This window comes from Meriones unguiculatus, chromosome 11, assembly GCF_030254825.1.
Source record: "Meriones unguiculatus strain TT.TT164.6M chromosome 11, Bangor_MerUng_6.1, whole genome shotgun sequence".
NCBI lineage: Eukaryota > Metazoa > Chordata > Mammalia > Rodentia > Muridae > Meriones > Meriones unguiculatus.
In genome coordinates this window covers 5,968,598-5,984,741 of record NC_083359.1, presented here as the reverse complement: position 1 = coordinate 5,984,741, position 16,144 = coordinate 5,968,598, and the positions used below count along the sequence as shown (strand labels likewise).

Sequence of the window (16,144 nt, the reverse complement as noted above, 5' to 3'; positions counted from 1 at the left end):
TCATTAATTTTAAGACTTTTACTACAAAAATACCAGATTTAGAAATGTAATCAGCCAGGGCTCAACAGTAATAAGCACTTACTGTTCTTGTGTATGATCAAGCTCAGTTCCCAGCACCCAGTCCCTACCCATATCAGGCAGCTCACTGACACCTGTAACTTCAGTTCTAGAGGCTCCCTCACCCTTTTCTGGCCTAAAGGCTCCTGCATGCATATGGTGCACAGACAGACAAGTAGATATATATATATATATATATACATATACATAAAATAAAAATAAATAACTCTTTTCTCAAATACATGAGTTTTAAAGCCTTTAGTTTATTTAAAACATGAAGGACTGGCCCTCTCTCCACTACTTCTTTTCCCTGGTTCTCTATATCCCATCAATAAAGCCATAACAACACCTTTACAAACACTCTTCTCAGGTCAGAAAACCATGAAAACTTCTGAAAAGATTCAGGAAACATGTTCCCTCCAGTTTTACTATTGTCTTTTTATTACTATCAATTAAAAACAATAAGAAATAATTACTGTAAAGGTTCCACAATTAAGGCTGTGAAGGTGCATGCTTGCAAACCCAGCACTCAGAAGCTGAGGCAGGAAGATCTTTGAATTCAAATGAGCCTAAACTACATAGTAAGATTCTGGCTCAAAAAATAAAGAAAAAGTCAGAAGAATCAGACACTAGAAAGCCTTTCTTCCACACATAAACCTTTCCCCAATATTTCAGTGTGCTGCATCACCAAAAATGACTACCAACATAATCTAATTTCACTTACTACCAAAGAACAACAGCCACCTCTGCAGTACATAGCTTTCTACCTAACAATTTAGTTGTAAACTAAGAGTCAGAGAACGTGTTTGTAATTCCACCATGAGGAGACTGAAAAGGGGAGCTGCAAAACCTCAAGGCAGCCTGAGCCACAAAATGAGTTAAATCAATCTGGATTATGGTGGAGACAAAAGGAGTGGGAGTAATATTCTATTGCTATGCAAACATTCCCAAGAAAAACACTTAAAAGACACAGAAATGTTTAAAGCCAAAAAAAGTGATAAAGGCAAAGCTCAGAAACGATATTGCCAAATTTTCCTTCGAGACCAAGAAGTCTTCTACGATGGGCTCATAAACACACTGAAATAAAAACTAAATTATTGGGATAGCCTCCTAAATACTCTCGATGTGATTAACACAGGATTTCAGATATTTTCCAAAGAAAATCCCATGTCCAGGGTCCTGTGATAGACACTGCTCTTGTACCCTATCCACACCAAGTCAGCTGGCTGGCAGACCTCAGGCAAACTTGATGTCTATTAAAAAAAATTTCTCAAAAAACATGTTTCTAGGTAAAATTTTGCCTTCGCTCCCAGAGACTGGTTTACAAAGCAAGCAAATCATACTGTGAGGCTCGTCTATTAACGACATAGTGCACTAAAACATTATAGAGGCATATTCACAGCAACAAAGGTAGCCGCAGCACAATTAACCAGTAGGTAATAACTCAAGTCCAGTACTAGAAATGCAGGAACTATACATCTATAATTCACAAATGAAAAAATATTTCTCCCTGAAGTAATTTCACATTCTGAAAAACTCAATGATCCAACAGTATTAAAAGAAATATAACACAGTTATCACAAATAACTTATTTTTATTATCTAAAATAATTATCTTAAATATTTATAAAATAAAAAAATCAGACATGCATAGACTGTATTTAAAAAAATGAGGTACAAAGTGAATATTCAATTTCTACCAAATCTGGACCCCAAATTAAAAGTGGAATCTCACACTACCTGTGCATATAAATACACATATACCTATCTCCAATAAGCTTTCACTAACATAAAACAAGTAACAACAATAATTGATTGGAATCGTGATGTAGAAACAGAAAGAACAAAAATTGTGCATGTCAAACAATGGAAACATTAATCTCTCAGAGCTTCCATTAGTCATGGTCATCTTAGAACAGTCCTGATCATGATGGAGAATTGGGTATTGCTGCTTCGACTAATTTCCTGTTCTTTGCTACACTTTGCTACATCTTCTCCAACAGTTGCTGTATGATAGATACTTAGTGTTAATGAATAAATATGTTTCCCTAATTCTGAAACATCCTTTGGCATTTCTGAAAAACTATGAGCCAACATAACAACTTTTCAACTGACAATTTTTAATTTTTAAAGAAGCAGTGATTTAACAAACTTAATGCTTGCATTCTAAAGCAAACTAGAAGAGTGCTGCAAACATTAAAAATTGCACTTTAAATGTTTTAATTTATAAAATCACAGGAAAAAGTGTTACTATGTAAGCTTATCCTTATCCTAAAATATAAGCAATGATTTATATAAAAACAAATGCTGCTAAGTGAAGGCTGGCCATCCCTACTGACTCTCCAACTCCCTCTCTTCTCCCTGATAAATGCACTTTTTGTCCTGAGTCCTCCAGAATCAGTCAACACAGACAGCTCTGCTTAAGGCTGAAATAGGTTAGGCCCACAGCAGGACCCCTGAGCTTCCAACTCTCAAGAAGAAAGCAGCAACTACAAGGGGCGTAGTGGAATGTGCTGACAGTCCCAACTGCTCAGAAGGATGAGGCAGGAAGACCACTTGAACATAGAGTTCAAGGCCAATCTCAGAAAGAAAGTGAGACTCCACCCTCAAGCAAGCAAGCAGTGAATATGAAACACACAGCATCCTTAGGCTTGTTCATTCCTGAAATCAGAAGAAATAAGGTTTCCTGGACACATCAGCTTCTGTAACCATTCTCACCCTGGCTTTAGTTTCTAAGCAGTTTGTACGTAGCATCAGTAGTTAAATACTGATAATCAGTGGGGACTCAACTCTGTCCACTATGCTGTGGGCCTACTAAGGGCAGGTATCTCTTTTTATTCATTTCTATACAAGAATCTCACTTAGTGTCAATGTGTATCTCATAAAGACTTGAATATGATGTTGAATCTCAAAAGGCAGAAAATAAAGAGAAGCAGGAAAAAGAAGGGGAGTTGGAGAACGCCAGGAGAAAGCAGGGGCAGTAAGAAGCAGCATGAAAAAGTAAGTGCAAAAGTGTGCCTGCACATCCGCATCCCACACACTTGATTACGCCCCCACTCAAGGTTTTAGGCCCCGGCCTCTCTTGTTAGAGTTTGGCATGAACAGCAAAGCAGGCAGAGCTGCCTCGAAGGCGGGGCACCCAGCCCAAATACTGCCAACCTATCCGCAGAGCTCTTCGCAGCACAGCACACACTAGAGAAAACACAACCATGTGCCTCTTGTTTTATACACACAGCAGAACTAAAGGCAAAGAGAATGCAGTGAACACAGTAAGTTCTAAATACAGCAGGGGAGAGGCATGCATGCAGAAAGGGGGGAGGGTGGGACAGGGAGGGGAGGAGGGAGAGGCTTATGGGGGGATACAAAAGGAATAAAGTGTAATTAATAAAAGTTAAAAAAAAGGATGTGTAATAAAAGCTTTTGATTGCTAAGTATTAAGCAAGTGTTATGTTAAAATGTAAATGAAAACTAAAAGTTACCACGGATGTATTAAAAATTAGGATAGTGTAAAACAGAAACTACAGCTTCATATGTATTAAATTATAGGTTCATTATGGGCAGGAACTTATTTACACTTTGGATTTAGTATTTGCGCTAAAAGGAAAATAATAGTGTGCCTACTAAAAAACTTCTATCCCTAGCGTATTGTTGCCTCATCTCTATTATGTACCACGTATTCACATTAGATAACCCTTCAATAAATAAATTTTTGCTCAATGCATTACAAAGAAAACCACAATGTCCAGCCAATAAAAACTAAGACAGATGTAGTGGCACACACCTTTGATATCTGCACCCAGGGAGGCAGAGGCAGGCAGATCTCTCCGAGTTTGTCTATAAAGTGAGTCTAGGACAGCCAGGACTGTTGCACAAAGAAACCCTGTCTCAAAAAAACAAAAAACAAAAAAACAGAAATACTTTCTCTGCAGGTTAAACTCTTAAACTCTGCCTACAAAAAACTGTATTAAGAATGATACACATCAATTAGTTATCATTCTTCCTCAGACACAAAGAAGCAGAAGCAGACAATAAAAATAATTTCATTTTGGAATGTCTTCCTGTAAACTAGAGTAGTTATCTTCAGATGAAATTTTAAAAATAAATAAACCCTGCATTTATGTTTAAAATTCAAAAAATGTACTTTGCTCTAGATTTATAAATACTGTCTTTTTATTTTTTAACAAAATGTATTCTACATTCTATGAATCCAAACATTTTATTTAATTATTTATTTATTTATTTATTTATTATTTATTTACTTATTTACTTATTTGCAGTGCTCAGACCAAGAGACTAGCACTTCCAGGGCCAAAGATCTATAGCTGAGCTAAGCCCTGCCCGTGAGTCTGTGGAGACTAATGTCCCAACAGAAAACAGAGGTGAGGGTGAGACATGACTGCAACAATTGTTTTAAAGGGAAAAAAAAAGTAAGTACATACATTAAATACTTTCAAATAAAACCTAGTCTTTGCATATAGTTATGGCTTTTTATACCACAATCTCAAGGGTGAACTTTCAACTTGTGATTTAAATTATAGTTAAATCTAAATACTTCTTTTTCTATGTCCATATACGTCTAAATGTCTATACACATTTTTTTCCTATAGAGTTTCAAGTAAAAATCAAGAACAATTTATAGGCAAGAATGTAACAACGGATGGGAAGGGACAGAATGAAAAATGGAAGCTCTTTCAGTGAAGAATCAACATGGTCTGTTAGTTGAAACAACAGTGGACACATTCCCAATACCAAGATGGAATTAAAAAAAAAAAAAAGTAACAGAATATCAAAATTTTAGCTTACTTTGTGCCTTTTCACAGAAGTTTATCTGAAAGCCTAAAGTAAAAGAGACAAGTTGCAGTTCATTTGCTGTAAATCAAACCAAATCAGAACATGACATTGCTTTACAGTACACTATAAAGAACAGTTCAAATCACTTTACCCCACCATTCAGACAAGGTCATCAGAGGGCTTGCTGTAAAAACTCAGCTCTATCAGACACACTGCATTACACTCAAAGTTTAAATAATCTTATATGTCATCTTAATCATTATTTTCCCATATATTCAATAAAAATTTTTAAAACTGTTTCAAGTTTTTGAATGTTCTCAACCTATAAATTCTGAATATATTACAGTATATTTTACTAGCCAAAATTATTGATTTAGAAGTGCCCAAGCTAATTATACCCATGAGTAAGAAACTTTAGCAATTCACAAGCTATAAAACTTAAAACACATACAACAAAATTTTCTAGACAATCTGCTAACTTCAGTGACAAGAGTAAAATCACTAAAGAAAAGGAAAAATTCTATAGTAGGTGTTGGGGATTGGGGGGTGTTTGTTAGGTGTAATGATATACTTTGTGACTGCAGCACTGATGGAACGATTGCTTCTAGTTTGAGGCCAACTTGGCCTATACAGCAAGTGAGACCTTTTTCTCCCTCTCCTCCAAAGAGGTGTCCTTGAAAATGCTATGGCAGAGTGCAGCTTTAGAAATTATAGGAAGAAAATCTGTGAACGCTCCTATGAATCTATCTCCAGGTCTCATGGGATCTGGTTATACCCTATGTAAGCACCACACATAAGTCATTATTTGTCAAATGTCCCAATAAAGTAAGTCACTTAAGAAAGCAAGGGATTACAAGTTTGAAGCCAGCTGAAGTCACATAGCAAGAACCTGTCTCAAAAATCAAAATGGCCAGACGCAGTGGCCCAAGCCTGTAATCTCACCATTCAGGAAGGCAAAGGCAGGGAGATCTCTGTGAGTTTAAGGCCAGCCTGGTTTACAAAGTAAGTCTAGGACAGCCAAGGCTACAAGGAAAAACCATGTCTTGAAAAAGAAAAAGAAAATCAAAATGAAGTCTACTGTCTTTGCAAAACATTCTTTGCCCCCTAGTTTACTGAGTCAGTCATGTGTTTTTCTTAGAAATCTGCCTATACTTGTATGTATTACTGCTTTAGGAAACAAAACAGGAGGGGGCTGAATTGTTTGTACAAATTCAATCAAAACATGTTTTTAAAAAAGGAAAAGAGCAAGCCAAATCTAAGGGAAGAGCTGTTTAACTAGTCCTTCATATCCAGCTGCCAAAATCCTTAAAACTCTAGATAGTTATATTTTTACATTTAAAATATACAAAAGCTGGAAACCCTTTATATGGTTATTTAGTTAAATATTTAATCTACCAAATGGCATTGCTGACCATTTAATCTACCAAATGACAATCCTCAAGGATACATAAATGGAAACAATCCTGGGAATTTCCAGTCCTGGGAAGCCTGGGCAACACGACTCTTAAGAGCCAAACTCCACATGAAGGGTAACATGCTGTATCACTAACCATGCAGCAGGAACAGAAAACAGGAAGAAAATTAGAAACCCATGCTCTTTAGGCTGCAGTGTCTAAATGCCAGCCAGCCTCCTAGGAGACAAAATGAGCAGAGTCTAGCTCAGGAGGAAAGGGATCCTTGGAAATAACCCTGGAATTGAGAAGCCTGAAACAAAGAAACAACCTTAAAACAGGAGCAAACTTTCTCTTCAAAGCAAACGGCTGCTATGGGGCCAGGGTTTGTGGGGAAGATGTGGTACTGACAGAGCCAGGGAACAAAATAGCAATTTGAATGGTAGAGCGAGAAAAATAGCTGTACAAGCCTTTAATCCTAGCACTGAGGAGGCAGAGGCAAGAGCAGGCAGAATCTCAGAGCTAGACGCCAGCCTGACCTGTAAAGCAAGTTCCAGGCTAGCCACAGCTACATAGTAAGACCTTGTCTCAAAAAGATAAAAAATAAATAAACTTGAAAGGTGTATGTAAAAACAGGACTCAAAATGAGTATGAGGTTTCACACACAAACAAATAGTCAGTAAAGTCTGATAAATGTTTTTAAAAGAGGACTACGGAGTGGCTCAGTGGAAGAATGTTTACCTAGCATGTAAAGGAGCTGGGCCTGAGACTGGTGAAGCATCACCAATTATTTGTATACCACATTAGAGCTAACCTAGTCTGTGTGCTAAACAAAATTCCTAAAGTTCTGCCATCAATCCAGCACCACACAAATGAAGGTTTGAAGGTCTAGCAAAACTATACACTTGCTTGTTTTACTTAATCGTGGAAGAGACAACTAAGTGTCGGAATTCTGAACCTTCATCTGTTTACTTTCACGAATTCTCACTCTGCAAAGATAAGCTGTACTGACAACCACAACACAGCATTTCACCATCTCCTTGGTAATTCTATTACCTTTCAAAAACATTAATTAAATATGTTTTCAAAAGAACTATTCTAGCTAAATAATTTTATGTTCCATGTGTGTCCATGTGGAAGACTTATACAAGTCAGAAAGTTAGTGCCCAGTGGCTCACTGGGCTCATTATACTCAAAGAGCTTGTGTAAATGGTGACAGTAAAATGATGTGATCTACCCTCTATACTTTTACTTTTGTGGCATGTGCGTCCCCATGAATACACACATTTACTCAATTTGCAGCCTCTCCTAGCTCCTAAACTCCACCCTGCCGTTCATTCACACTGCCTCCCAGCTCATCAGTGCTGTCAGGTAAATCTTTTGATAGTAACTAATCATTGCAAGCCCTTTCTCTATTCTTTACATCCTTATCTACTCCATAGGACTCAATTTTATGACCATCCACTTCAATCTCCCTACTGCATCTAGAAATCCTTCTATTTTCCTGGCCCCAGAAAAGTAAACCTCTGCTTCCCCCTAACCATAGAGGCAAATTCTACAGCACCAAATGCCAATAAGGCCACATAGGAAATAAAGCTATGTGAGGATTTCTCCTCCCAAGCTCATCCCAGGCTTTCCTCTCATTTTTCTGCCCTCAATTCTGAGACATCTTAACTAGTCATGACTGGAAATCTACAATTTACTATAGGAAGATGGTCTGTAGTAGCTTAAAAGCCTGGTTATACTTACAAGTAAATAGAAAAGCAGAAAGTAAGCAGCATTTGACAAGTAGTAAACAAAACGAAGATCTCACACCAGCACTGTGGGCCCTTCTTGGAACTTTGGTCATTTCACTTAAATTCTAGCTTTCTTGTTTATACATACAGTTAAGACACTGTCCAATGACCCCTGGGGTTGAAAGGTGTGGTTAAACCTAACTCTGGATATACGTTGGTCCTTCTGGAGTTCCACAGTTATCTCTGCTCTCCTCCCTATGAGTGGGTAGTATAACACAGTACACATCTTTCTCATCTGAACATTTAGGGGTTTTGAGCTACTGAATGTGTACATTCAGCTGTAGAAATGCATCATGAAGCCACACTACTATAAAAGAAATCAGAGAATTCTTACTGGCTCATGCCTGGGCACAAATCCTTCCTTCTAGCACAATCATCAAGATTATTGTTGCTGGCCACCTTTCCACTTCCACCTCAACAGAGGCAAAAACAGAATGTCTCAGTTGCAGCTCTTGCTAGGCACAGTCTGATGTCCTGAGGCTTCTGACATCCCCTAAAGTGATTATCTCTTCCTTACAAACGCCTCAGCAGGATCCTGAGGAAACTGCCAAAAGAACCAGAAAGGGGCTGGAGAGATGGCCCCATGGTTAAGAGCACTAGTTGTTCTTCCAGGGGACCTGGGTTTAATTCCTAACACTCACATGGTGGCTCACAATCACCTGTACCTTCAGTCCCAGGAGATCCAATGCCCTCTTCTGGCCTTTCAGGCTCCAGGCATGTTCATGGTATGCATATACGCATGCAGGCAACACACCCATACACATAAAATACAATACAATGAGAAGAGACACCTAATAAATGTCATTTCTTGGCAAAGCCATACACTCAATACTTTTAAACATGGCATTTATTAGTGTAACTCCCACCCCACCCCTAATGCATGCACATGTGTGCACAGAGCACACACACACACAAATTCAGGTAGCAACACTTTTCTTATCCTTTTTATAATTGCTGTTGCAGCAATTTTGTGTAAGATGAAATACAACAGAGCTGTAAAAAGGTAGTGCAATATCCACTTCTGTCCTCTTCCCTAGTGCCAGGAATGTGTGCTGTTCCTGAAGGCACTGAGCTGCACGCAGTTTGTTTTCTCCTTTGAAAGGCCCACCTTGGGCAGTGTTAATATGGCTGATGCTTCTTTTGCAGTGTCACCACAGTTAGGCTGATCTTAGGACTCTTTTCACCATTTCATCTAGGGTACACTAGACAAAAAGTGAGAAAATATGTATTCTAAAAGATTACCTCTTAATCTTATTAAATAGGCTCTCATTTTTAAGAGAATTTCAACATGTGCTTTAGGGGAGCTAATTTACCACGCTGCATCCGTACCAGGTCATGTTATATACTATAAAAATGGTGTTTGGGGCTGGTAGCGAAGTGCATGGTAAAGTGCTGCCATGTCTGGCGGTTCATCACAGCGGAAGACCTGATGAGACCTAGTTCTACCTGGGGAAGATGAGCCTTATTGGGTTAAAGGAGATGGCATTCCCTGCTGTTGGGGTGGGGGATCCCTGGGCTAGGATTCTGGACAGTATGTATAAAAGGAGAAAGTAAGTAGCCAGGAGTGGTAGCACACACCTTTAATCCCAGCACTCCAGGAGGCAGAGACAGGTGGATCTCTGTGAGTTCAAGGCCAGCCTGGTCTACAAAGCAAGTGCAGGACAGCCAGGGTTACACAGACAAACCCTTTCTCAAAAAACCTAGAGAGAGAGAAAGAGAGAGAGAGGAGAAAATGAGCTGAACACAAGTATCCCTCATCACTCTCTTCTTCATGACTATAAACACAATGTGGCCAGCACCTTCAAAACCTTAACTCCCTGCCACGGTAGATTGTACCCTGGTACAGCTTTGCCAAGGCATTTTATCACAACAACACAAAAAGTAACTAAGACGGCGCAAACACAAGCGCTCAAGTTTAATATCTACTAGCCGTATGAAAGACCAGGTTTAAGCAGCTAGGGCTGCAACCCCAGAGCAGGGCTGAGAGACAGAAGGGCCCTGGGGCTCACTCACTAGCCAGTCTACATTACTTGAAGGTTCCCATGCCCCAGTAAGACCATCTTTTAAAAAGTGTTGATCTCAAGGTTGATTCTGACCTCCACCTGCATACATCCTTACACACACACACACACACACACACACACACACAGACACGTAGTCACACACCTGTGCACACCACATTTACAGACAAAAAACAATATTCTACAACAGGCAACTATAGGATTTGGAACTCTTCCCTGTCTGCAGTTAGGATCTATTGTTGCTGTCGTTTTCATTTTATTTATTTATCTAGTGTGTGTGGAATAGGCTTATATGTCCCAGGCCAGCCTTGAGCTATACAGTAGAGGATGATACTGAGCTTCTGTTCCTTCTGCCTCCACCTCCCCAGGGCTGGGTCACAGCATGCACCACACCCAGTTTATATGGTGCTTGGGCTAGAACCTATGGCTTCTTGCACATTAGGCAACTCTACCAAGTCAGCTACATGCCAACCCCGCATTCAGTTCTTTAAGCCACACACTAAATCAAAGGCAAGGTTTCTATTTGTTTTATACATTCAAATATTTCTGGGAAGAGAAAAGCATACTGATCTTAAATCTCCACTTTCTTTTAAAAGACACACTTGATGACATAAGTTTATGTTCCTACATCAAGTTATCATGCTTTTACTTTAACTGGCGTATATAAAATGCTCACCCTTGGGGGCTGGAGAGATGGCTCAGAGGTTAAGAGCACTGCCTGTTCTTCCAGAGGTCCTCAGTTCAATTCCCGGGACCCATGTGGTGGCTCACATCTATAATAAGATCTGGCGCCCTCTCCTGGCGTGCAGCTGTCCGTGCAGACACTGCACTCATACATAAAAAAATAAATATATATAAAATGCTCACCCAAGAGTGGGCACTGATCACATACTATACACCTACACTTAAGACTTAAGGAGAAAAACAAAACAAACAAACAAAAAAAAGAAAGAAAGAAAAACTGCCTAGTTCAACACATTAGGAAAATCAAACATACATTCATGCGATAGCTATCTGTAAAGCAAATGCTTTACAAATGTTTCCGTGTTCTTCAGAATCGATGGGGTTCTAAAGTTGACATGCTGCACACATCTGTAGCCCCAACCCTTAGGAGAATTATAAGTTTAAGTTCAGCAGACAGGGAAAATAAATAAATAAAAACACAAGAAATTCTAACTATACTAGATAATTTTAAAAAAAAATTTAAAGCGACATTTCTCAACTACTCAAGTCTAAGGGTCTATTTTTTTCACAGACCTCTTCTTTTCTCATGTATTGTATATGTGCATCTGTGCATTCAGATGTGTGTGCATAGAGAAGCCACAGGTCAGTATATACCATCTTCTTTAATTGTTCTCCAACTTACTTATTGAGATGGCATTCCTTACTGAAGCTGCTGGCCAGCATGCTCCAGAACTCCTTCTGTATGTGACTCCCCAGGTTTAGAATTGTAGAGGCACATGCCCAGCTTGTTACATGGGCACTACGGATCCAAACTCAGAGGCCCATGCTTGTGCAGCAAGCACTCTACAGACCAAGCCGTCTCCCAGGCCCCTTAAGTCTTTATAAATTCAACTGCTCACATTTTTAAGATCTTTTAAATCCACTACATATTAAGTGAATAGTGGATAAATATCATTTCTTATATTCTTTACATATTTATAGTTTTTTATGATGTAAGGCATTTTCACATGTATTAACTTAATCATGATTCTTAAAAGTCTAAGCTATGTGTCACCTGTTTTAAGAAATGAGAAATTATGGAGAATTAGAAAAATCTGGTAATTTCCCAAGGGTGCAGACTGTACATACAGCAGACTCTTAGCCTTGGTTTTTCCTAGTCCAAACCCAGGATCCTCCCAACTTTGATGTCTTGTTTCTAAGACACTGCTAGATGCAAAGGTAAAGCCACTAGCACAAAAGAAATCATCCTGCTATGTTTCCACTGCTGAAGCTGCTCACCTCTCAGCTGCAGGCTTTATTCACCAGAACAGTTGCTATCCTATAGCATGTCCACAGTGACTTTATGGAACATTAGGTTACAGACTTATGCCCAGCACACCTGAGATTGCTCACCTGATGTGCTTCCACTAAACTGGCTAAATTCCTGGGCTTTTACAAGCCACTAAAAAGGCTCTTGAATATTAAGATGGGAACTGCACATTTTTAAGTTCATTAAAATTTCTTGAGCTAAAAATTACACTATTACACAGTACTGTGCAAGAAACCTCTCAGGTAAATTTACCTACAATGACAAATTTTCAAGGAAATGATTTTTCAACTTCCCAAATTATTGGGGGAATTTTTTTTTCAATTCTCAACTTATTATTGAGAATAAAAGCTCATTTAGTAATAGCTCATTTGAATATTTTTCTTTCTCAAAAGAAAGCTTATCTTAATATAAAACTGTTTACCCAACTTGGCAAGCAGATCTATACTTTGATAGTTTTAGTCATCAAATAATCAAAGGAGGAAGGGGGTAAGGGGTGGGGAGAGCATATTCAGCTTGTAAGTGTTTGTACATCCGTATATGGACAAGAGGAAATAAAAAAAAGTGAGTCAGAATGAATGAAAACTCAAACATATGAGCATTAACAAAACCAACTACTATTCTCTATTGTCTGAGACTCTGTGGGAAGATGCTTTAAAAATGGCCAGATCAGAAGTACAACTTCTCTGTGAAAATGTAAAAATGAACAAACCATGACTGTTAAGAAGCCAAAGCCACTACAATTCCCGTTCCAGCCACCCACTGCCCATTTACAGCTACCTCATAACAGCAGCTTTATCATCATTTGAGAATCTCAGATGCAGAAAACAACAAAATCTCTGGAATTCTAAAAAAACAGGGTCCCTCAACACTGAAAAACAGGACATTAGCAGGCTAGAACTGTCCAACCTGCAGATAATAAAACCTTGAAAAGTAAATGTGTAAGGGGCTAGGGACTCACGGGACCACTGCAAATAGAACGACCAGCATGCACAGCATCCTTACAGTATGCCAGACCCAATGCCTTGTGTGCACTCTCCTTGTGCCTGCATGATAATCATCGTGACTTTCCAACCCAGAATCAGAGGCTTAGCAAGGCTAAGCACTCATGAAAAGTGGGGTGGGGTGAGAAAGGATTCAAATCCAGGACTCCAGAGCTCTGGCCATTAAGCATTACAATATATAAGCATTACAATATACAGGAACTAATGTTTCCAACTTTAGACCACAGTTGGGTCACAGATGTCAAGCTAGGGGCTAACCCTCCTGGAGACTGTTTGATGACCCAGGTATAACCGAATGTCCTTCTATGTCTGCTGGTCAGTAGGACCTAATCATGAACAGTTCCGAGAAAGGCAGTCTTTTGGGTAGCAAGCATATTAAATGGGAGGCAGCCTGGGAAACACAGAAGACTTTCTCTCAGATAGATAGATAGATAGATAGATAGATAGATAGATAGATAGACAGACAGACAGATATAGATCGGTCCAAAGGAAACAAGTGGTAAAAAATGGGGATTCTGGCTCAAACCTAGGGAAAAAATTACTAATTTGCTGCTCAAGCTTTCTAACTCGTAAAATGCTACACAGCACCTTGAACATTTCAATCACTTCTCTTTATTCTGAGTAATCAAAGCAGGTTCAAAACACAAGCTATAACAAGCATGTTCCTGCATCAAGCAGAGATGTACTGGTAAAGACTCAAACAAACAAACAAAAGACTGCACTGGTGAATGGCTCAGTGGTTAAGAACACTTGTCATTTTTGCAAGGGAGCCAGGTTTGAGTCCCAGCACCCACATGGCAGCTCACAGCCATCTGTAAAGCCAGCCCCAGGGAATCTGATGACCTCTTCTGACCTTTCCAGCACCAGGTTTGCATGTGCTGCTTATATATACACGCATGCAAAACATTCACACACACACACACACACAATATTTGTAAAGTTCAGCAATGATTCAAAGACACTTCAGGACCCTTTTAAAAAGGGTTCCAGATATCCAAATGCAGAGATGGAGAACAGAGTAATTCCTGCACATGTGACTCTCCGTTCCTAGAAGCTCTTCCCTTTTCACTGCCCTCACCGCCCAGGCCCCATCTCTGTTCTTTCCAGACAGGCTTGCTCTGTCCATCTTATCAAGACTGCCCTGCTATCTTCTATCACAAAACCCAGCTTGTTGCCTACATTTTTCTTAAGCAACTTCTCCCCTCCATGTCTTCCCTCCTCCATCCTCAGACGAACATGCTCCATCAGAGGTGAGACAGCTGGGTTCACTGGTCTCTATACACTCAAAACAGAGCTCAGTGCTGCCTCTAAGCAGTTGCTCAGTATTTTCTGAGCAACAAGAAGAAACAATGTACACAGGTTTTTCAAACTGTCAGACTCTTCCCTCACACACACACTCACAAACAAACAGATACATTGAAATAGATACATTGTTTTACTGAGTTATTTATTGTGTGTTCAAGTGCAGAGGTCAGAGGTCAGAGAACAACTTGAGGGAATCAGTTCTCTCCTGCCCTGTAAGTCCCAGAGATTGAACTCAAATCAGGCTATGTCTCTACCCTTAAAATATTTTTTAAAACTTTAAGTCACCCATTATGGACAACGCACAAGATAAGATAATCCTAAATTATCTTAGCAGATAGAAAATGTATGAGATCAAGAAATTCATCTTGTATTCTTTATAATGGGCTATGCAGCAGAGCAGACATCCAATTAACTAGAATGAATATATCTTCTGAATGAAGAGCTCGTTCTATATGTATGCATGCATGTGTGTGTGTGTGTGTGTGTGTGTGTGTATCTGCCATAAATTTTTCTTATGGGAAGGGATGTAAAAACAGATCGTATTTTTGCTGCCAGAATCATGCTATGCTGTCATAAACACGAAATATTCAACATATAATCTGCTGAACTTAACTACACACAAGAATCCCTTTATGGAGAGTTTAACCAAAAAGAAACCATGGTCATACTGATACCAAGGATATCCAAAAGACTCCAATAATTCAACGTAAGTCGTTTGCTAAAGTTGTCAAGAGATTTCCGGGCTTGACTGTTTCGAAAAATAGCATAACTATTCTAAATCCACACACACACACATACAGTAAACTTAAGAAAGGGTCCGTAATGGGCTCGGGCCTGTTATTTTCACAACATCCCCTGTCAAAACCCACACAGAGCTACTAAGGCCTCCCAGTGGGGAATGGCCATTACAGGAGAGCTGCCTCAGATGCCCAGACACGATCTCTTTGACCTCTGCCATTCGGTTTCCTGAATCTCTCTCCCTTTCAGCCGAACTCGGTCTTCTATTTTTATCGGATTTTCTTTTCTGCATGTGAGCATAGCACCCATCCCCGGCCTGGCTCGAAACGCCTCTCCTGGGCCAGCGGCTGCCTATCCTCCTTACAGGTGGCCCAGGGCCTCGCGAACCCCCGGCCCTCCCACACAGACACCCTGCAAAGTTTTGGGGACGGGGGGCAGCGCGGTGGCCCCGCTCCAGCGGCGCCCGGTGAGGCGCAAGATGGCCCTGAGCCGGCCCCACTGCGGCGCGCGGGGGCGGCGGGGCCGAGGGCCGGAGCGCGGCCGACCTGTGAGCGAGGGGCCCGGCCGCGCGCGTCCCCGCAGCCCGCGGGCGCCAGGTGAGCGGCGGGCGGGCGGGGGCGGCCAGGTGGGCCCGAGCCGGCGGGGCCGGGGCCGCCACCGCGCGCGCCTGAGCCGGGCCCGGGGAGCCGGGGCGAGGCCGGGGCCCGGGACGCGGAGCTCGGGCGGCTTCCTCAGACAGCCCCGGGGACGCGGCGGCTCACAGGCCGCGGCTCGGACGAGCGCCTCGCGGAGGGCCCCCGGGGTCTCGGCGCGCCCGCCGTCCTTACCCTGCATGCTGCTGACGGTCGCGTGGCCGGAGGCTGGAGGCCCGATGGGGCTCGGGGTGCCGCCACCGCCCCCGGAGCCGCCGCCGCCGCTCGGGCTCGGAGCCGCCATTGTTGGAAGTGAGGAGCCGAGCGGCGCCGCGGCGGCTGCAATGCAGCAAGCTCGGCCTCTCGCTCCGCTGAGGGCGCGGCGTGCGCCGCCTTGGCCCCGCCCCGGACACGCCCCCG

The 16,144-nt window shown here is 41.2% G+C and overlaps 1 protein-coding gene across 2 annotated transcripts in view; it reads right to left on the bottom strand.

Annotated features, from left to right (window-relative positions):
* The window catches only part of Map2k4 (mitogen-activated protein kinase kinase 4), an 87,195-nt gene extending 71,051 nt beyond the window's left edge, over nucleotides 1-16,144 (bottom strand). The window contains exons 1-2 of one of the 2 annotated variants that reach the window (XM_021643350.2): nucleotides 15,920-16,144; nucleotides 4,860-4,892 (exon numbers count right to left, since the gene is read on the bottom strand). In XM_021643350.2, the coding sequence (XP_021499025.1) occupies nucleotides 4,860-4,892; nucleotides 15,920-16,028 (142 nt within the window). In that variant the 5' untranslated portion in view covers nucleotides 16,029-16,144. The remainder of the gene's footprint in view (nucleotides 1-4,859; nucleotides 4,893-15,919) is intronic. The other variant, XM_021643351.2, reaches the window with a different exon arrangement.